Source organism: Mytilus edulis, chromosome 8, assembly GCF_963676685.1.
Source record: "Mytilus edulis chromosome 8, xbMytEdul2.2, whole genome shotgun sequence".
Classification (NCBI taxonomy): Eukaryota; Metazoa; Mollusca; class Bivalvia; order Mytilida; family Mytilidae; genus Mytilus; species Mytilus edulis.
Genome location: NC_092351.1, coordinates 32,236,006 through 32,258,692, shown reverse-complemented (window position 1 = coordinate 32,258,692; position 22,687 = coordinate 32,236,006). Strand labels below are relative to the sequence as shown.

The following is a 22,687-nucleotide window of genomic DNA, read 5'->3' as shown; positions in this document are numbered from 1 at the left end:
TTTAAGTTTTTATAAAATACAACTCAAATGTTTCAACTTTGTATCATCAGTACAGCGGATATAGGTTTTTATGTATTTCGAAGCGTGAAAAGCTATGTAACGTACATTCATTCAACTATGCACCGTACAGAAGGATTTGTTTGTCAGATTTACACCGTACACAACGCTTCTTTTCGGAAAAAAAAATGTCGAAAAATAACATATGTATGAAAGATTTCAATATAAAAAAGAAGATGTGGTATGATTGCCAATGAGACAACTCTCCACAAGAGAAGTCTCATTAATTTCCTCAAAACAAGAACGCTTACTAAAAACATGTGCAAATTCTTGTCAAAGAAGTTGGCATTCGTCTCATCCGATATGATTCTGTACTTTTTTTTCTGACAGATGCCTATTAATGAAACAGCTATACTTATTACACACACCCAGTGGCCTTCTGTTAGAAAAAGAGTTGCAATGAATATAGAACCATATCAGATGAGACGAGCGACAACTTCTTTGACAAGTATTTGCACATGTTTTTTAGTAAGCGTTCTTGTTTTGACAAAATTAATGAGACTTCTCTTATCATCAACCTACGACCAAATCATTTATTAAACAACAATTATGTTTAGATTGAAGTACACTTTGATATTATGTTAACAAAACAAAGATACCGTGTCAGAAGAAAAATCGATCACGACCGCTTGGTCAGTACATTTTATTTTGTACCTATATACGCTGTACCTATGATACACGGTGTACACGAGCGTCGGATAAATCAAAATTTATTTATTGAATAACATTGAATTTCAAGAAATGACATATTCAAATTTTTGACCAAGCACAAGTATATTACACGTATCTTTTACCTTGTCACTATATTTTCGAATTCACCCTTTTTTCTTCGAGCGTCTAACAAAGTAATTTCGTTTCCAAAAAAAATCATCAAAATTCACAGAGCCAATTTAAATAAAATTGAGAATGGAAGCGGGAAATGTACCAAAAGAGACAACGACGCAATATGTATTGACCACTTATGTTAAGAACATAACAGCTGAATGCCACTAATGGGTCTTAAACGCAGTAAATATCTCTATATATTTTTTTTATTTCAGATAACAGAGTTAGGTATGAACAGAGAAGGATACAATTACATAATTGGTGGCATGGTAAGTGAGCATTCCATATATGTATATAAAGCCAAACATAAGAAATATTTCTTATAGTAAAAATTAATCTTGCTTCATAACTTACTTACCCTATCTAAAAAAAAAGCTCAACTTTTGGTTAATACTAGCTATTTACGACAGAAGAGTCTGTGTCTATCATTTTGGACTTATGAAAGACTTTTTTTATTCATAAACCCGAATAAGGCAGTCAGTAATCCATTGCTTTATGGATGCCATATTAATCTAAAATCGGGTAAATATATATGCTTTTCTAAATTTGTTTAAGTGTAACAAAAATATTTGTATTATCTTCCAGATATTTCTTTTTAAAATAGTTGTTTATAGACTTGTGAAACGTTACTTGCTATTATTTTGTTTATCTTAAATGTATGAAAAAGCTAATTAAAGTCACGTGTCTTCATGTCGCTACTGATGTCCTTCGTCTAGTTCTACTAGAAATACCAACTAATCTAAATTAACTCAACCTTATTATTCCCAATCAAAAGGATATCCAGGAAGTGACACTGAAAAGTTTTGAACATGGTGGAGCCCGCATAACAGGTTTCCAAATAGTAGACAAAAATGGCACTAAATCAAAAGTTTTGATACCTTGGGAGAAAAGGACAAAATCGGAGATAAAGATGGGCATCAAGGCACCACCTTTGGAAGTGAGTAAACAAATTATTGCAGACATAAGCCTCATTATAATGTAAGATAACCTGATTTGCAGTACAAACATAAAAAAAACATTAAAAACCAATTGTTCAGAGAACAATTGAAGGTCTTTTCACCCATACACATCAATTTTGATATAGAACTATGACAATTCAGTTAAAATATCATATCCGGCGTCAAATCACAGCTTATTGTACACTGATTCCACAAATATAGGGTTTCTATACATTTTTTTTCTAAATAAGGGGGATACATTGTTACTTCCATTCTGAAATATGTCAATTTCGGTTTTATTTGATAGTTTACTTGATACTGATTCCAAAAATATGTTGTTCAATATACTTTTACATTAAATAAGTACAAAAAAAGCTACTTCCGGTTTACACCAGGTCACTTCCGGTTGGCTTTTTCATGATCAATGGCTTACAACGTAATGCAAACAGTCCCATTGGCTTTATCATGTACACATATGAAGAAAAGCAAAGGTAAAAACATAGAACGTCAAATTTACATATGACCTTGAGTTCAATTTCAAGGTCATTAACCAAGGGTATCAAATCAAAAGACCATAGGTCTTAATTAGAGATGGTTAATGAGTTATATCACTATATGCCTAATTTTTAATAGAAGAGTGGAGAAAACCCCAATTTAATGAAAGCGTACCCTTTCAATCAAAATTCATGTGTCGCAACTAACATTTTAGTAAAAATATGTTGTCGATATCCTCCACGGTTTTCGAAACGAATTGAAAATATGACAAACTCAAAATTTGGAATATAACGTTGACCTCTGACCTTAACCTTATTTTCTTATTTTTGGATCAAGGACCACAAATCAAAAGATTTTAGGTTTCTATTACTTATGGTTTACACGATAGAAATGCATATCACTAAAATCAAATGCATAAGGGGAAATAACTCTCATACGGAGTGTTCATATCGCTTCCGTCAAAATAGGACAAATCATGCGAAGGATATAATGAGCAATTTTATAAATTAAATTTGTCGCTTTCTTATACAGTTACGATGGAGATGTAGTAACAAGGAAAACAGTGTTCGGGTAGATAACTCCTACAAAGAAAAGTATTTGGTTACGCAGGGTAAATTTCAAAGGCACATAAACTGTTCGATATCATATACCAAATATATAAGCGACATATTGTGAAACAATTATTTATCACAAGAACAAAATTAGGCGGAAAAAAAATAAAATAATCAGAACAAATACAATAGGTCTTTCCACAGAAAAGTGGAAAGACCTAAATATATAAAGATGTAATGTAAAGAACCTGTACAGTAATTCACATTCACACGTCAGTCAGACAGTTGAAATTCGCAAACCAGGAAGCCTCCACAAGCAGTGGCATCGACCCAGTGGTTATACATAAACTCATCATAGCTACCGGGATGATTTTTTTTTATACGCCACATGGATGTTTGATCTACAAAAGATTCATCAGTGACACTGGAAAAAAAAGTTAATAAGGTTTATAATAAAGAACGGTTATGAAGAGCATTGAGACCAAAAATTCCGAAAGATTCATTTTGCCAAATACAGCTACATGTAAGGTAATCAATTCATGGGATTGAACATTTTACTATGATGTTTCTATACGACTGGATGAGGCATTCATCTAATTGTTTTACCCCTGGATGAGGCATTCGTCTAATTGTTTTACCCCTAATTGTTTTACCCTTGGATGAGGCATTCGTCAATTGTTTTACCATATAGATTATTGCTTATGGTAATTTTATGTAGACTGATATTGCTTGTAGATGAAAGATATATTTCTGTTGGACAGCTTTTGCTTTCTACAACAAGGCTTTGAGAAAATAAATCGAGAAAGACCTGATTTAGTCCGGACGAGAACTGGAATACATTATAATACAAATTCTTCAAAAGAAATAGTGTGTCATAAACATAAATTTCTTGAGAGAGGCCCAATAATTTTAGAGTTTCTAAAGAATGTAAGTTAAATAATATTTTTTTTGTTACACGTTTGAATTCAATTACAAAATTCAATTAAATTCAATTACAAAACATGGAGATACATGTAAAAAATAAAAACTTTTATTGAAAAGACAAAAAGAAAAGAGGAACACTAAACAAAAACAAAACCAATTAATAAAGCCAGCATAATCAAATTTAAAACAATTATATTATAACAAACAATTATCAAAGATAAAAAAATCAACAAACAAACGACGACAACAAAATATAGTCGTTACTATCAAATACAATTCATGTAAGAATGAAACTACAAACAACGATTCTAAATATAAAAGTTTTTGTTCTTTACTGTATGCAGTTTGTTCATGTATTGGTTGCGTATACAAATAAGAAGGTGAGGTATGCATGCCAATGGGACAAGAGAGCAAATGACACGGACTTAATGTATACACTATACACTTAACTAATTGTTCATGAGTGTAAACTAATGAACAAAGTTATTTTTATTTTAAACAAATGTGATCTATAAATTGTTTATTTCAGACATCAGCACCGTGTCTTTCGGGAAATGTACAATTTGATAAAAATGGATACCGAACAAAATACAACTTTGATGTCCATTCTCTATATAAAAAGAAATTGAAAAAGGTAGGTTTGTGAAAAACATTTGACCATGCTGTACGTGAGCGTGCGAGAGGGTCAGACATTTGAGAGTTCAGTGGGTTGCAATAACTTGATCAACGCAACGGGTGCTACATGTGGAACGGGATCTGCTTAACCTTCCGGAGCACCTGGGATCATCCCCAGTTTTTGGTGGGGTTATTGTTGCTTAGTCTTTAGTTTTCTATCTTGTATCTTGTGTACTATTATATGTCTGTTTGTCTTTTTCATTTTTTGCCATGGCGTTGTCAGTTTATGAGTTTGACTGTCAAAGCCTCTGTGGTAACTTTCGCCCCTTTTTGTCAGACGTATGTTCTTGTAGTTGTAACAAAAGAAATGAATTGGTTTGTTCAAATTCTCATGATATAGGAAACGTTGTACTTAAAAGATGTATCTGCTTTTGACTTATTGGGTAAGTAATAGCTCGAAACCCGATACATTTTAGCAATATGTCAGTGATTAGATTAATAAATCATTTCATGCCGAAAGAAAAAGCATGCTTAATAACTTTAAATATGCAATACATTTTGACCTCATGTTGAGTAGTTAATTTGTTTTATAGTTTTATGACCATTTAGGATACATGTGAAAATATAAACGCATCTAATACATTAACTCTTTGTAAAACTATACGTTGTTATGGCTTCATATTTCATATGTCACTAGGGACTCTTTGGAAATGCATTACGTGTATTCTAATTTGATAAATATAATTTGTTTTTGAAGTTTTGAAGTGTGCATGACCAACATCAAAATGCAATTATATCGAGATTACAGATGTCTAAACCAGATGATGGATTATATTCTGTTTCAAATGTCAAAATGTACTGTAATGGTTTTAAAAAGATTAATGCAACCATAATCAAATTATAAAACTAATATTGCGTTTCTAATTTTAAATCTTACGCACCGATACTCATCTACATCGATACATTAGTTGCAAGTGCATCAGCATTATGTTTTTTTCCTACTTTGTAAAACAACTGTAAGTACACAATTATAATATTTCACGCCGTATACGAGGGTCTGGATGGAGTTTACAGAATAAAGCAAAATGGGCAAAAATTAGATATTTTAAAAGGGCCATAATAATAAAGAATAGAGACAAATGGGGTGCTAAAGCATTAACAATTTAGAGATATGGAGTGCTTATACATGAAGAATAGAGTACAATTGGGTGCTAAAGCTATAATAATATAGAGATTATGGAGTGCTTATACATAAAGAATAGAGTAAAATTCGGTGCTAAAGCATTAGCAATAGAGATATATGGCGTGCGTATACATAAAGAATATAGACAATTGTGGTGCTAGCACATTAGGAAAAGAGAATTATGGGAAAAAATAAAAAAAATAATGGAGAAATTTGGGCAAATATTATAAAGAATAGAGAATTATGGGCAAGTTTTATAAAGAATAGAAATTTATGGGCAAGTTTTATAAAGAAGAGAGAAGATGGTAATAAAAAAAATAATGAAAAAAATAAGGACCCCTCCAGACCCTCCCATTCGTGAAGGGAAGGGTGGGATGTACAGATATAAATGAATGATTGTGTTCAGACTAACGTAAAGTATACATTGCATTGTAGATTGGAAATTGGTCGTCTGAAACTGGATACAACAGAGATGTAATAGATGCTCTAAAAAAGAAGCCAAAAGAACATAAGGGCCCTTACATAGTTACATTAGTTGTGGTAATTTCTAAACTTCTTATTTTCTATATTAGTGATAATATATCAAAGCTATGTTTTATTGATTCGATGTGCTCGTTTTACTACTAAATGCCGGGTGTGGCTATTTTGTGGTAAAGTGATGTTTTTAATGCGCTTTAATGGTACGTGATTTAGACTACCAAAGGATTTTATTCGAGCGCAGCCAATGAGTCTTTTGTCGCCGTAACGCACTTAAAGCGTTCCGCAAAATCAAAAGTCATGCAGTTTTTTTCACAAACAATCTAAATTGAAACTGGTTATAATATATCCTTGCAAGTATTTTCGATATATTTTTTGGTTGAGAAAAGAGCCGCTGGTACTTTTGAAACGTACAATGTATTTACATATGATAATCAGTAACGTATAAAAAACATTTTTTTTTTACAATTTATGTTTTGTTTATACATGTATGTGCATGGTTTTTCTACGGGGGATTCATAAATGACATTAAACACGATGTCATACATATAATTAAAAAAAAAAGAGTTTTTAAAAGAACAATTACAGAAATTAACAACTATAGGTCACCGTACGGCCATCAACAATGAGCAAATCCCATACCGCATAGTCAGCTATAAAAGGCCCCGAAATGACAATTTAAAACAATTCAAACGAGAAAACTGACTGACTTATTTATATACAGAATGTCGCGTGGTTAAACATTTCAACGGGATCCCAACCCTCCCTTAATCTCGGACAGTGGTACAACAGTACAACATAAGAATGAACTATAAAAATCAGTTGAAAAAGGCACTCATCAGATGGACAAATATAGAAGTGGACGTGGCCGGGAACTTAATATACATCCCAACAACAAAAAGACACTAGGTACAGATCTGAGAGTACTCGCAGTTAACTGAAAGATATTCCAAAGCCACTAACAACTGCTCATCAAAAATCATGCTTTTATGACTAATTAACTAAGATTAGTTAAACTATAGTTTTAGATTCTTTATAATTTCAAATGAATGTTGCTTATATTTTTTTTTTAAATAGGAGGCGCCGTTTGTTATAAATAAGACAGATAAAAATGGGAAGGAAGTATTTGAAGGATTCTGCATTGACATGTTCAAGAAACTAGCCAATAGTTCACAGCTACAACTAGATTATGTAATACGGAAACGGAATGATACCAAATATGGAGCCTGGAATAAAAAAACTAAATCCTGGGATGGTATGATATCTGAACTTATAGAAGGAGTAGGTAAACAATTAGATATTTCTATATAAAAAAACATATGTTGATTATATATAATATTAGGTTGATGTCATAAAATATCAACCCGTTTGTATGAGTCTTAGTAACTGCTACAGGAACGAGCCTTCGGTGTTGACATGAATATCAATAATGTGGTCAATTTTATAAATTTCCTGTTTACAAAGCTTAGAATTTTTCGAAAAACTAAGGATTTTTTTTATCCGAGGCACATATTTACCTTGGCCGTATTTGGTACAACCTTTTTGGAATTTTGGATCCTCAATGCTCTTCAACTTTGTACTTGTTTGACTTTATAAATATTTTGATATGAGCGTCACTGATTAGTCTTGACTGTGTAGACGTAACGCGAGTCTGGGGTACTAAATTATAATCATGGTACCTTTGATAACTACTCGAACGATTTCATTCCAAATACAAAAAAATGGATACATGTACTAGAACTCTAAAATTGACACGACATTTTTGTAGTGCCACTGAAATTGCTATATTTATGGTTATTAAAATGTTCACACAAAATTATTGTTTTTCCCTAACCAACCACAGTTTGTGAAGAAAAGTGACGTACTATCAGTGGGAAAGCCACACGTCAGTTCTGCGCCTCCTTCCATATGACGTAATGGACACGAATTCAAGGGCGACAATCGCGATTTTTACATACACGGCGACATTATCGCGCCATCTCGGTAATTTGTGTACATCGTATACGTCTGATTTGGACTTGCACGAAACATTCCTTTATTACTTTATTTGTTAGATAAAGACAACCAGAAGTTCTAGTTGCTGTATCTAGGCTAAGAGATTTTCTTATGATACCTATTTTTCTTTCACTGTAAAAACAAACTAAGGAAAGCAATAAAACAACAATAACTATAAGTTCAAAGCTAGAATTTAAAGTTCAGTATATTTTTAGTGTTGTCAAGTAATCATCATAAGGAAATTATTTTGAAACAATTTGTTTTTATAACAAATGAACTAGGAACTTTTTAATCAATGAAATATACATATTATATGCGATTATGAATATTTATATGCAAACAAGAATAACAATATAAATATTGTCTTTTTTTCTCAATTAAATATTTACTCATCTGAATAGTGCATGCCGCGACAAACAAATATAGCACAAAACCGATTAACATCAGTGTGGGGCATATGTACATGTACATGACAAAATCCAATTCCTAAAATTGAGAATGGAAATCGGGAATGTTTCAAAGAGACAACAACCCGACCATAGAACAGACAACAGCAGAAGGTCACCAATAGGTCTGCAATGCAGCGAAAAACTCCCGCACCCGGAGGCGTCCTTCAGCTGCTCCCTAAATAGATATCTATTATACTAGTTCAGTGATAATGGACGTCATGCTAAACTCTGAATTATAGACCAGAAACTACAATTAAATATCATACAAGACTAACAAAGGCCAGATGCTCCTGACTTGGGACAAGCGTAAAAAACGGGGCGGGGTTAAACATGTTATTTAGATCTCGATCCTCCCCTACACCTCTGGCCATTATTCATGTACGCCCATGCAACATCTGTCTTTCTTCTTTTCATTTCAAGTAACATGATGGTTACAAAAAAAAACGTAAATCTTTTTTTGAGGGTTTAGTGGGAAAGTTAATCAATTTGTATACGGAAGTTATAGTTTTTTCCTCGGAGAATCTATTAAGATTTATAAAATTACATGGAGGCAGTCATAATGTGAGTAAATATTTCATTTGGTGAGCATTTTAAATGGCCATTTTTAATCGATGAAATTCAATGCCGTTTTATCGCAGAAACTTAAACTCCATTTGTGGATGAGGATGGTCGCTATCGGGTTTGAAACTTGATGAAATTTCCGATTGTCATTTCTACTATGAAATGTTACTGTTCTAAGATTTGACGATACTACATTTACCAAAGTCAACAGACGTCTTCATGCTGGACAATTAAAAATCTGAGTGAACTTGCCTGGAAATTTTACGTTCATGAATGCACAATGTTACTAGTTTGGTATGTATTAAAACTGGATCAACATAGATCGCCCAAGTAGTGATAACTCAGACAGCACTCTACTTTTGTCAAAGATCGACGTATTCGGGTATACAAAAATCTGTTTCAACCAATGCTACTTGTATACAAGGTTTACGTATCCAACAAAACAGTCCATACCAGGCTTTGTCAATACGAAATTCGGTCACGAATACCTTATAATGGAAGAATATAGTCCTCGGTATATAAAGGTGCCAATTTCCGAAAGCGCCGTATATTAAGAGTCTGAAATTTGTGGAATACGTACAGAATTTTAACTTGAGGATTGATTTCTTTCCTCCTGTGTATACTAGATTACAATCTTCCGGCGTACTAAAGATTATATATTTTGTTGTTGAAAGCGTCATTATGTGATCAACTATACACCACGTTTACAGAATAAACCCAGTGCGTGTCCTCAGATTTTGAACGGCATAATGTTATGGAGACAATGTGTTTCTTAATTACCTTAGCTGTATTTGGCAAAACTTTTTGGAACTGTTTTCCACAATGCTCTTTAACTTCGTACTTTATTAAGCCTTTTTATTTTTTTGGGGATTCGAGCGTCACTGATAAGTCTTTTGAAGACGAAACGTGCATCTGTCGTAAATACAAAATTGATCCTTGTATCTATGATAAATTTATTTTCAGCATTACATTCCCAATGTTATTGACAGACGGATGAATATGTTTCAGCAGGACAATGCCCAGTTCATAACAGCAAAAGTAACAACAAATGTCTTAACTTAATGAAGCATTAATGCTTTTAAATGTAACCTGAAAACGCCATATTTGACCAATTTAGCTGGTCAGTTGGTCGGTGCAATACAAATGACAAAGTATACTACATGTTCTCATCCTCATTTTTTAGAGTCATGTATCGCTACATGAAGTATACAAAATGGGGCATAAAACACTATACATTTTTAGACAAAAAATTGAACATAATAATAATATCCTTCCATTCATTTACCACCAAAAAACAATACCACAATTACTATACAAATATCAATGAATACCTATGCATATATCTACATATATGTGTTAAGCAGGTGAGAGTATGTTTCTCATTTTGTTGTTTAACGTTTGACTCTTGATCATTTTAGGAAGCGGATATAGCTCTTGGTAGCATATCAATCACTGAAGAAAGGGAACACGTGGTTGATTTTACAAAGCCATTTATGAATACCGGAATTAGTATCATGATCAAAAGGCCAGACAAACAAAAACCAAACATTCTATCGTTCAAAGAGCCATTTTCGAACAGTATGTGGATATGTATTATGTGTGGATTTGCTGGTGTCAGTCTTGTTTTGGTGTTAATTGGACGCTTTAGTCCTTATGAATGGCAAAATAATTCAAACACTGGCCCATCAGAAGATTTTAGTGTTCTTAACTCTTTATGGTCATCATTTGGCGCGTTACTTCAGCAAGGTTCAGATTTTCTTCCAAGGTAGGTATAGAGTTACACCCATTCTAAAAAAAGGACACACCAAAACACCATCACTTTGACGTCATATCTCTTATACCCCAGTCCCACTAGACCACGGTCGCACTACGATCTATGTAGATCGTGTAGATCGCAGTAAGGTCGTATCACGGTCGTGGTGAGGTCTTCAAGATCGTAAAGAGCGTGGCCAACTTTGAACATGTTCAAAACAATCGTGGTGCGGTCGTGGCAACATGAGGTCGTAGTAGAAGCGTAGTGAGAGCGCACTAAGATCGTAGTAAGATAGCAAAGGTCGCTGTACAATCGTAGCGAGAGCGTAGCGAAATCGTGATTCTATTCGGAGAGACTGCGATACGATCGCAGAGCGACGTTATCACAACCTCACTACGACCATCACATTCTCACTGCGACCCAACTACGCTTCCACTACGACTATACCACGGTTCACGACCATAGTACGATTCTAGCACGCCCTTGCCGTCCTCATCACGCTTTATTTACGACCTGACTACGTTCACACTACGACTATCATTCTCATTGTCATTTTCACATAAAATATATAAAAAAGCTCCCTAGATTTCGTTTGTTTGAATGTAATTATCCATTTCCTCTAACGGCTCAACCCAGCTTCTCGTTTTTTTATAGATTATACCGTTGGTTTTCCCGTTTAAATGGTTTAACACTAGTAATATTTTGGGTCCTTTATAGCGTGCTGATTGATGTGAGCCAATGCTCCGTGTTGAAGGCCGTACATTGGCCTATAATGGTTTACTTTTATAAATTGTTACTTGGATGGAGAATTGTCTCATTGGCACTCATACCACATCTTCCTATATATATTGATACATCTATGTCATCTCTGCTATTGTTCACTAAAATATCGTCATTGAGCTTTATGGACCAGCAATAGGTTGTAATTTAGGTTGGATTGGTCGGACCGACATCTCTGCTTGATCAGGATTCGTTACTTTGCTCCCTCTGCCTCTACATCAACTCCTACCATCATGCCCACATGTTCTGGTAGATTTTGGTGGCATGACTGTATTGTTTCCGAGAAATCTACGATTTAATCAGAAATAGAAGGAATTGAACTGTATTGATATGGAACACGATGTTGACGTTATTGCTGAGAACGTAGTAAGATCGTGCTATGAACGTAGTATAATCGTGGTAAGAACGTGTTATAATCGCAGTAAGATCGTGTTGCAATCGGATAACTCGTGGTATGGTCGTAGTGATAACGTGAAGAGCGTAGAAAGATCTTGATAAGCGTAGTGAGGTCTCAGAATAAGCGCGGTGAGAACGTGGTATAATCGTAGCGGGATCTTTGTAGAAGCGTAGAGAGGACGTAGTAGCATCGTGAAAGCAACGAAAATTTACATTTTCATGGCGCTCATACCGCGACCTCACCACGATCTAAATTTATTTTAAATCGCAATGAGCGTGGTGTGATTGTGGTCTAGTGGGACTGGGGCTTAATTAATCGCTCCATTAATAGATAGACAAATTATGGATGAGGGAACTCTTACTTATAAAATAAATTGTAAGCGCAATAGCACTTTGGTCTTAATAAAAGCGTAAACGTGCCGTTATCAGCATGATAAACCTTTGCAATAATGAATGTTGATCATTGAGCTGCAATTGACATACCATGTATGCAAATTATTCTGAGTGGACATTGACTTTTAAAAGTCATGAAATTGTAATTTGTATTGAAGTTAACACAAATAGAAAACGCATCAAAAGTGCTATTCAAAGTCTTAAAATACTAATAAAATCAAAAGAAAAAATTAAACCAACAGAGAAAAAAACAGAAACAGAAACAGATCTAATTAATGTAATTGATACTTATTATTAATTCTGCCAAATAGGTAACAATTACATTTATGAAATATATATCTATTTCAGTTCAATATCTGGTCGCATAGCTGAGTGTGCCTGGTGGTTTTTCACATTAATCATAGTATCATCATATACAGCCAACTTAGCAGCTTTCCTAACAGTTGAAAAACTTAATATACCAATTAACTCTGCAGATGACTTAGCAAAACAGTCCAAAATAAAGTATGGTATCTCGAAGGGTGGTTCAACAGAAAAGTTTTTCAGTGTATGTTTCACGAAATAATTAAAAAAAAACTTATTATTTTATATTTGAAATTATTAAGGATACTATTTGTTCATTCACCAACAAAAGTAGTAATGTTATTAAAGCCATTGAAGACATTGTTTTGTGTCGCAGTATATATAGTACGATGTTTTATGAACGTAAAAACCCGCTTTTAAAGTATGTATTGTAACACTTGATATTTTATCTAAGTTCAAATACCATAAAATAAGATAAAATGTGACAAATAATTAAGAAATGACTGTAATATTTTTTCGTTCTATGAAGAAATAACATAAAAAATTTGGTGCACACTGAATAACGCGAGTAGCGGGTTATTTAACAGTGTGCATCACATTTTTATGTTATTTCAAAAAGACAGAAAAATATTACAGTCATTTCTTATAATTTAATTCTAAATTCCATTTTAAACCGTAGAAAACCATGAAAAAAACGTTGATGACGTCACGGTCACATGACTAAATTATGTCTATGGGCTGATAACAAAATAACGTCAGCCAATCAGAAGACGCGTTACATCCAAAATTAAATTATTAGCATTTAACATAAAATATAAGCTACAAATTTTTCTGATATTTCAAACATAAACATGATAAATCAGACGCTGGTTATTAATTTTTTCTTATTGCATATATTTTTTTATTTGCGACATCAACGACAGAATAAATTAAATGTATATATGTTTCCGAATAACTTTATATCATCTGACAAATTCCATATTGCAAACAGTTAAATTCATACCTATTATCTTTAAATGTGTTCCTGATGTAATGTACAATGTATTAAATATTGCCATTTAACCATACACAAATAATACAACATTCATTTATATCGTTTCTGATATTCATTGACCTTCTTGACGTTCAATTGCATTTATTTCAGACTTCAAATGTCTCAGTTTATAAACAGATGTGGGAATTTATGGAGGCAACATCACAGACTGCCTTTGTAAACGGTAACCTAGATGGTTGGTACAAAGTCTTAGCAGGAAAAGGGGAATATGCATTTTTACTCGAATCAACTAGCAACGATTATCGAAATCAGCAAAAACCATGTAAAACGATGAAGGTTGGTCATAATCTCAATCAATATGGCATTGGCATAGCAACCAAACAAGGAAGCGAATTAAGGTAATGCACTATATTTAATCAGTTGTTCATAAATGTTTAATATGCACAATTTAGATATGTGACATCCTTTACACAGTCAGAACCACAATACATATAAAACCATAATTTAAATAGCAAATCGGTCATCAATAATAGAAAAGCGTCTCAACTACATGCCGAGCTCCAAATCCTTTATAACTTAAACAAGACATTGACAAATCTAGTAGAAGCAACCAAATGTAGGACATTGTCCGCAAAGATTAACGTTTGTTTATTTTATACGTCTGATGGGATTCCTTTTTAAGGCTGATGTTCCACCACACGTCAGGTCAAACTGAATAACTAGTAAATAAAGAATGTGAAATGGTTGCCTATGAGACAACTATCAATCAAAACCCAAATGACATAGATATCATTAAATTAATTTACAAATGACTAATCTATTGTTTTTTGTAACCATGCCACATACTTATGCCTTTTTCTAAATTCAGAAATATATAGATACAAAAAGTCATGTAGTATCGGTCAAGCATTGTGTGATACTGACCATAAACAAGTCATTCTATCATTTTGAGTTGTTCTTCCTCATTAATATATCAAAAGTTGTTTATGTAAGGACAATCTTGTACTCATTATACTCATCATAGCAAGAAATGTTTTTCTCACTTCATAAATGATAAGGTTTATAAATTTGTTTACTTATGAATATATAACAAGAAGATGTTTTGATCCAAACTAGTATATATTAAATACTTACTTTTGACTTATTTTGGTCGGTTTCGAACCTATAATGGTTTATTTTTTGCATATTGTGACTTGGATTGAGAGTTGTTTAGCATTTATACCTCATCTTCTTATTTCTATTTTATGTTTAAACAGCAATCAACCATATTCAACGCATAATAATGTAGAAACAGTCATCCAGCACTATGATGTTATCTTTTTCTATTAATTTATTGTTACAATCAGTGTTGTTCTTCATAACTACATTTGTAGGCAAAAGAATCTCAGATTATTGTTGTAAAATACCTGGTTGATTTACAACATAACAATACAATTTAAAGCAATTTTTAATCAGGAAATACAAACTGCTTAGGTCTAAATGTGAAATGTTGCTTTATTTCTGCGATCATCTTCCTGTGCTTAAAAGATGGAAGCTAATGAAACACTTTCGTAGGAATGACTTTGGATGTCTAAATTGTTACAACGATTGCAAACGTTCACTTACAATATAAAACTTTTCATTCAATTGAACTGGGAGAAGTCTATTAGACTTAGCAATATTTGATAAATTTTATATTTATTTATCTTCATTGTAAATGAATAATTTCAAATGGCATGATAATGAGGTTTGTGGTCCAAGATGTGAAATAGTGAAATTAAGATATAATAGACTGTATGTATAAATAATACAAATGTAGTCCTATTAAAAATCCTTTCAAAATTAACTTCGTTTGAATTAGAGACAATATTTTTTATCGATATTCAAATCTCATTTAACTTTCTTAAAAAGATACACAATCTATAAAGAAGTAGGTTCAGTAAGACCCCTTTTTGGCCCCAAAATATAGCAGTTTTGCAAAATTGTTAAAATGTAAACCTTTAGTTATTTATTGGACAGTAGAATGCTTCTGCTACATAAATATGGGCTGTTTTTGACAATACAATGCACATATATCCGGTACTAGCACCATTAAGTCATGCTAAATTACTGAAATCCTCATAATTCTAGCATTTTAGTTAATTTTTAGACGGTTTTCGTGTAAAACGAAAGTGGCCGCATTCATGTTCATCCTTAATATTGAAATGTAAGTTGTATTTTATGATAATACATAACATATATAAAGGTTGAGGATGAACACGGATGCGGCCACTTTCATTTTTACCAAAAACCATCTGAAAAGTTACATTTTTCGGCATATTAGGTAGATTTTTCTTGAATCGGATCGTTTTTAATGACTAAATCTGTTAAAATCTTTCACATAAACTAATTAATTCAAATAAAATAGACACTTAAGTGTTTAAAAAGTGGTCAAAATCTTTCGTCAGATGAACCTGAAATTTGAGGCCAAAATCGGTCCTTACCAGACCTACTCCTTTGAGAATCAAGAGTCTGACGATCATTCTGATATAAAAAAAAAATCGATGATTGCGATAACAAAACAGTAGTAAATCAATACATGGAAACATCGTATCAAGAAACTAATTTGGGATTGTGATAAAAAAAGACAACATATGAATGGTCGCTTTCAGAAACATTTTCCATTAACTTATTTAAGGTTTATTTTGGTACGAAGCACGCAGCTGCTTTTAATAGAACGTGGATATACAAGTGGAGTAGCGTTTCAATTGATATTTTCAGACACAATATGATGGGCTTTGATTATGTTACGGTTACCATTGCCAATTCTGAAAAGTTATCACGTTTTCATATAAAGTATAGTTTAAATTCGCACGTCAATATAGACAAAGCGATAAAAAGAAAAACAAAATTACTACAGTTTACTTTACGAAAATTTTAAATAGATATGAACACTCGAATTTTTGTTTGTATTGATAGTTAATGCGTTTATATTGCAGCCGAAAGTTAAACTTAGCTTTACTGGAAATAATAGAAAAAGGTGAACTAATTAATTTAAAACAGAGATGGTGGTACGATAAAGGACAGTGTGGTCAATCAACAGCTGTAAGTTTTTCATAACCATTCAACATTTGGTCCTTATTGGTTATATAGCTTTTCAACTGTCTCGGGTCTTCTACATCTATTCGGCTTTGAGATTTCCTGATAAAAGTAAATCTAAAAATGCACTTCGAACACAGGCAATTTGTTAAGTATTGTTTCCATTTTTTTTTATAAGTAAATGGTATTTGGTATGCAGTTCTATTATTACCACAGTTAACGTTTGTCATGGAACATTGACATGGGGTACATTGACTTTATATGTTTTGCGTACTATACAATTACATATAAATGTATTTTAATTTGAACATTGCATCATCCTTTCCACATAACCGAAACATATCTACCGTGTATACATTGAATACAAGGTATTCTCTAACTTTCATTTGACAAGTAAACAATATTCATAATGTCAATTTGTTATTCAAATAATCATGGAGCAATTATCTTTTAATTTGTATCATGAAAATCAACAAAATGTTCCAAGAGATGTTGGTCCTTTGCAAGCTCACATGCGAATGCCTTCTGTTGATTGTTTATTCTTAACCACATGAAAACGGCAATATGTATCATACGTGTTTTATGAAATAATTATTTTAAATAATTTTTTCAGTCAGTGGGAAAGAAATCTTTATCACTTAGCAATGTTGCTGGAACATTTCACATAGTCATTGGAGGTCTGGTGATAGCAATGATTTTCTCAGCATTGGAGTTTCTATTTCACCATAAGAAGAATCAACGAAAACAAAGCAAGGTAAACAAAGGCAGCAGTAGTATACTGGTGTTCAAAAGTAACAAATCGATTGAGAGAAAACAAATATGGGTTACAAACCAAAACCAAGGGAAACCCTTCAACTGTAACAAAGGAACAACAGTAAAACCGAAAAACGAAAAACAAACGCCAACACACATAGAAAACAACTGCCATATTCTTGCCTAAGTACATGACATTTTCATTTAAAAAAATGTTACTTTGAACCTTGTTTAATTGCAAGCTAAACCTCCCGCTTTACGACAATGTTAAAAAAATGGCTGAACTGACAAAAATACGTGACAAAAATACTGCACACTCATACGCAAGATCATTCATAACAGAGAAATGCAAACACAGATAATATAATAGTCGACACAACATGCAAACCGCAGAACAACAATGAACATATGCAATCAACGATAAACACCACAGGATATCAAACATATTGTCCCGCGTACGAAACTAACATGCTAACTTGAACTTTATACAATTATTCTTACAATATTCGTACAAAACAATTTCATGACAATGATCGATGTTATGAAAAGGCAATCTAGATTATTTGGATAACAAACAATAAGAAATAACAGATTATCTAACCGAAACTATAACAGAAAAATCCTAATTAAAAAATCGTCTATAGTATTTTATATCCTCTCCAACTAAAACGATTATTAGATATCAAAAGTCCTTTTGCTGAAATGCCTCTATTTTAGTTCCTTTACATATTTAAAGCAGTGAATTTGGCTATTTGCTATATTCATACACCAATTGCATTTTTTTTGTGGTGTGTAAATCATGTATATTGAGGAGGCATTATTGTGATATTAATCATACACATGACCTTTCTTATATTATAATGTTCGTGCAATATTCTTGTAATTGAATAGCTACAAATGTTGAACGTTAACTTGCTTTTACAATCGTTAATATGCAATATTTATTTTCCAAATATGTTCCAACGTCATATTTCATAGGTACACGTCAAAACTTTTGTAATGCTTTATTATCTAAATAATATAATCCGTTTGCACACACTTAAATATTGCATTTTATTTTATAATGGCAAACAAGTAATCTAGATAAATATATAATTGGTATTTATCTTTTTAGAACAATGATTTCATTGCTAAAATACTGTGGCCATAAACTGGTCACTATAAAATATTTTCAAATTTGAAACAAAAATATTGTGTTTCAGGTTATTAAAACAAATTTAATAACAGACATGACGGATATTGGACATGTCAACATGGAACGGAAAAACGACGAAACGAAACCATTAAACCCACCTAACATAAATGGTGCAAAAGACAATAAAGGAGTAAGTCACATGCTTTATCCATAAGTTTCAATCATTATTATTGTATTTTTGTTTGTGTTCTGCACACATCCGGATGCATGGCTGCTAAACGCACTAGTTGTGTTTAACAACAATTCAAAGACAATGTTTTAAAAAGACAAATTCCACAAATATTAACAGTTTGAACGTATACATAATTGTCCATTGAACTCATATTTAATTGATTTTGATTGAGAAAACAAAAGCAAACCGAATTAGTCAAAATATATTAACATGTTGACAAAGAAATCAGAGACTTTTTTTTAAGACCATAGATAATCATAAACCTTTCTTATTACACTGGAAAGAGGATAGCAGTAAAGACCAGAAAAGGGTTGTTCCTTAAGAAGAAAAAACAAAATATTATTTAATATTTATAGCATTGTAACAACATTATACAATATGGTGCGCGTTGATCGGCAGAACAATAACGCATTTAAAGGAAACGTTTGTTGTAATTAATTAATATTAAATATTGCAATAATAAATGCCTAAAAAATTGGTAGACAAACAGACATCCATCAAAAGCCAACTCCACGTGTTCGAATCATTCTTGTCGAAAACATGTATTCATCAATTGTTCTTATTTGTACCTTTGTTTCAGATTCAAATAATTTGCTTCGTTTTTTAATTCAAATGCCGAATTGGCATTTATAAATATCATTTCACTCAGTACACACATTTAATTGTAAGAAAGTGTTATGAAAAATTACAAAATGTATGATATTCAATAGCATCCATGCCTTTGTCGGGTAAGTAAAAAGACTATATGTGTAGAGTAGATAAACGTACTTATATTATCAAAATGTATGTAAAGTTATATAACAACATATTTAACACCACGGAATAGAAGGACAGATATATTCACATATCTTTGAGTCCTTGTCCTTTTAAAACATAAACTACAAACTGAAGATATAAAATTTGAGTTATCTCTCTTCTTTCAGTTTTACCATTTAAACTTATTAACTAAAGTATTTAACTAAATATTATGCATGTTACATAAGTAAATCAGCCAAAATATGTAGTATCTCAATTTGCTCCTTCAACAAATTACGACATATGTGTAATTGATCTTTGCTTTTGGATTGGTATACATGTACAACAAGATGATCTCTGAACCGCATTTATCTATATCTTAATCAATCAACATAGTTGTAGATGTTTTTCTGACATATAGAAAGCCCACGGCTACTAGACTGTCTGTACCAGATTTTGTCACTTTCCTCTAAACAAGCTAAACATTCAGATACCTTGTTTCCTAATATACATAAATACGCCTGCAGCTGCCATCCTATTTAAAATGAAGTCAAAGTCTTTTACACGTATGTTCGATGATATAAAAGTATCTTTCATCTCTAATAAACCAGGGAAATGTTTTTATTAAGTCGAAAGTCATATTTTCGTGTAACAGTTAACAAATGTCAAATGAGGACTATATTGTCACAGGGATCTAACGTTCAGTATTGCGCAGATGTACATGTATGTGTGTGCACACCAGAGACAGAAGAAAAAAGACAAATTATTCATTTTAGTGATGATGCTTCATTCAATTTGGTTGCATAGAGATCGATTAATTCAGTATGCAACAAATGGACATAGTCCAGCCATAATATGTTATGGAGTAAACACAGAGGCTCATGAGGATGTATATTGCTTATCTTCCCATATTTGTGGACTATTTTAAGAAACTGGTATCCATTCGTGTGATGTGTTTCAGCTTTCTATTTAGCCATTTGATTAATGACTTTCCGTTTTTAACTTCCCTTAGCGGTATCTTTATACATGTTTATTTGCAAAAGTAAATAAGATTGTTTTATATAGCTGCGATTTATGTGCTGTTATCAGAGCCGGTTGGCAATTTTTAACAATTGACTTCTGTGTTATCTTGATAATATCAACTTTTGAACGTTTCGATATATTTTTCAATGTTTCAAGATATAAGGAAACACTTGAATTGGTCAATAAATCGTTTTTTGAAAGCAAATGACTACTATAGCATGTATAGGGAGTCGTACTTCAATTTTTATCATCTTCTTTTCTTCATTTACATATCTTTCTTATTTTGCTTAAAATTCTTGTTGTGTACCATTTTCTCTATCTGACACCAAATTAAAATAAGGGGGGAGTCGTAAGGGCTTTTACAAAGTAGGTAGAAAATCATCGTTATTGTAAAGCTGTTTTCAGAAAGATGCTTTTTATTTTTTTTTTATTTTTTGACCAATACATTTTACTTTTTAGGGTATGCTAACTGTATTTAAAGAACAGAATAATTCGGTTCGTTGTAATTACCCTTTAGTTTGTGTGTTTTAGTGTGAACAATTTCCTCTTGTATACCATATATTTATGACATGCCTTTGCATACCACCCTTATTCAAAAGGTCCTTAGTTGATACTGTAAATGATTTGTTGTCATACGGCCTATATATTGTTTAGCTTTTCTGTTTATAATCTGTAACGCATACAACGAACAGATATATAGAAGTAATAGTAAAGCTTTAAATATTCATTAAAAATAACGAGTTGGTTTTGTATTGCTTTGTAGATTATAGTGCTAGAAACTGTTTATTTATTTATCTTTGTTTATATAGAATAGGGTATGGACGTACCTTTAAAACTCAATTGTATTGTGTTTATTGTAACTGTATTATTTTGGTTTATCCTAGTTGAAAATTACATGACCTGAAAAAATATTAATGTAAACCAAAACAGATTGATATTAAAATAACTCACAATTATAACATATACATTAAAGTACATTTGATTAAAAAAAAATTGAAAAAAAAGAAACCATAACGGTGATACCCATGATACCTTTATAAACAAATTGACAACATTATCTTCGTAACTGTTAAAATAAACTGTATTTCGTCCAAAACACGGTTTTGGATTGACAACTAAGTTTGTACAATATTTGAGTTCTTTCCAATACCAGGTATAAAACGGCATCTGTTAACCGATTTTTGTATGAATCAATTATCAGATAGTCATCTAGGGACTTTATGTGCATGTATATACATGGTCAGAGGAAATATTAGATTGAAATTAGAGCTACGTATACGCTCTCGCCAAATATACAATTTACTGATCGTTTATTTTCAATATTGAGTCTTAAACCGCATGTATAACATATAATATCAATCCTAAAGATAATTCTGATAAAAAGTATTTTTACACGAACATAAAACTTCAGATTACAAAAATGTTATCAATATTTTTCAGTATCAAACAACAACAACATCGCCTGCAAACCTTATTATGTTCGACTCGATCACAGAAAATGGATCCACAATGCTATGATCAGGAGCATTACGAGTACCTGTAGGAAATATAAAGGGTCAAAGATGTTCATCCATTCGATGACTGGGTCTGTTTATCAACTTTAAACTTTGATTGGTTATTGACAATCAAATGTAACGGGTTGTTTATATGTTACACTGTATAAACAATTCATATTTCGTCTTCACAACAGTTATGCTTATATATGTGCACGAAGATTTAGTTCATCATAATATTGGGAAGTTATTATTTATTGATGACATAGCACAGCTTAACATTACTATTGATTCATGATTTCGACATTTTGTTTAAAAAAACAGTTATAAAATTCAAGTGTCTTGTTTTTATTACAGCCGTCAAACAAAGCTATACAAACGCACAAAATAATACTATTCATATTAAATTGGAACCTGTTAAATTTGACACTTAAAAATTGGAAACTAGTAATGGTTTCAAGAGATACCCTTATTTTAAAAGATAGAGCCTTTTAGATGACGTGAATCAATAACATTGTTCATTGTGATTAAAAATTAGAAAAAGGAAAGAGGAAGATATATCACGTGATA

At 32.1% G+C, this 22,687-nt stretch overlaps 1 protein-coding gene across 3 annotated transcripts in view; it reads left to right on the top strand.

Moving 5' to 3' along the window:
- LOC139485381 (glutamate receptor 3-like) overlaps window positions 1–22,454 on the top strand; it is a 41,485-nt gene extending 19,031 nt beyond the window's left edge. The window contains exons 5-19 of one of the 3 annotated variants that reach the window (XM_071269828.1): window positions 1,098–1,151; window positions 1,658–1,819; window positions 3,602–3,793; window positions 4,320–4,424; window positions 6,024–6,128; window positions 7,143–7,346; window positions 10,489–10,835; window positions 12,741–12,939; window positions 13,840–14,087; window positions 16,647–16,752; window positions 17,360–17,500; window positions 18,702–18,824; window positions 19,577–19,594; window positions 21,084–21,119; window positions 22,065–22,454. In XM_071269828.1, the coding sequence (XP_071125929.1) occupies window positions 1,098–1,151; window positions 1,658–1,819; window positions 3,602–3,793; window positions 4,320–4,424; window positions 6,024–6,128; window positions 7,143–7,346; window positions 10,489–10,835; window positions 12,741–12,939; window positions 13,840–14,087; window positions 16,647–16,752; window positions 17,360–17,500; window positions 18,702–18,824; window positions 19,577–19,594; window positions 21,084–21,119; window positions 22,065–22,142 (2,118 nt within the window). In that variant the 3' untranslated portion in view covers window positions 22,143–22,454. The remainder of the gene's footprint in view (window positions 1–1,097; window positions 1,152–1,657; window positions 1,820–3,601; window positions 3,794–4,319; window positions 4,425–6,023; window positions 6,129–7,142; window positions 7,347–10,488; window positions 10,836–12,740; window positions 12,940–13,839; window positions 14,088–16,646; window positions 16,753–17,359; window positions 17,501–18,701; window positions 18,825–19,576; window positions 19,595–21,083; window positions 21,120–22,064) is intronic. The other 2 variants (XM_071269829.1, XM_071269830.1) reach the window with 2 other exon arrangements.
- The last annotated feature ends 233 nt before the right edge of the window (window positions 22,455–22,687 follow it).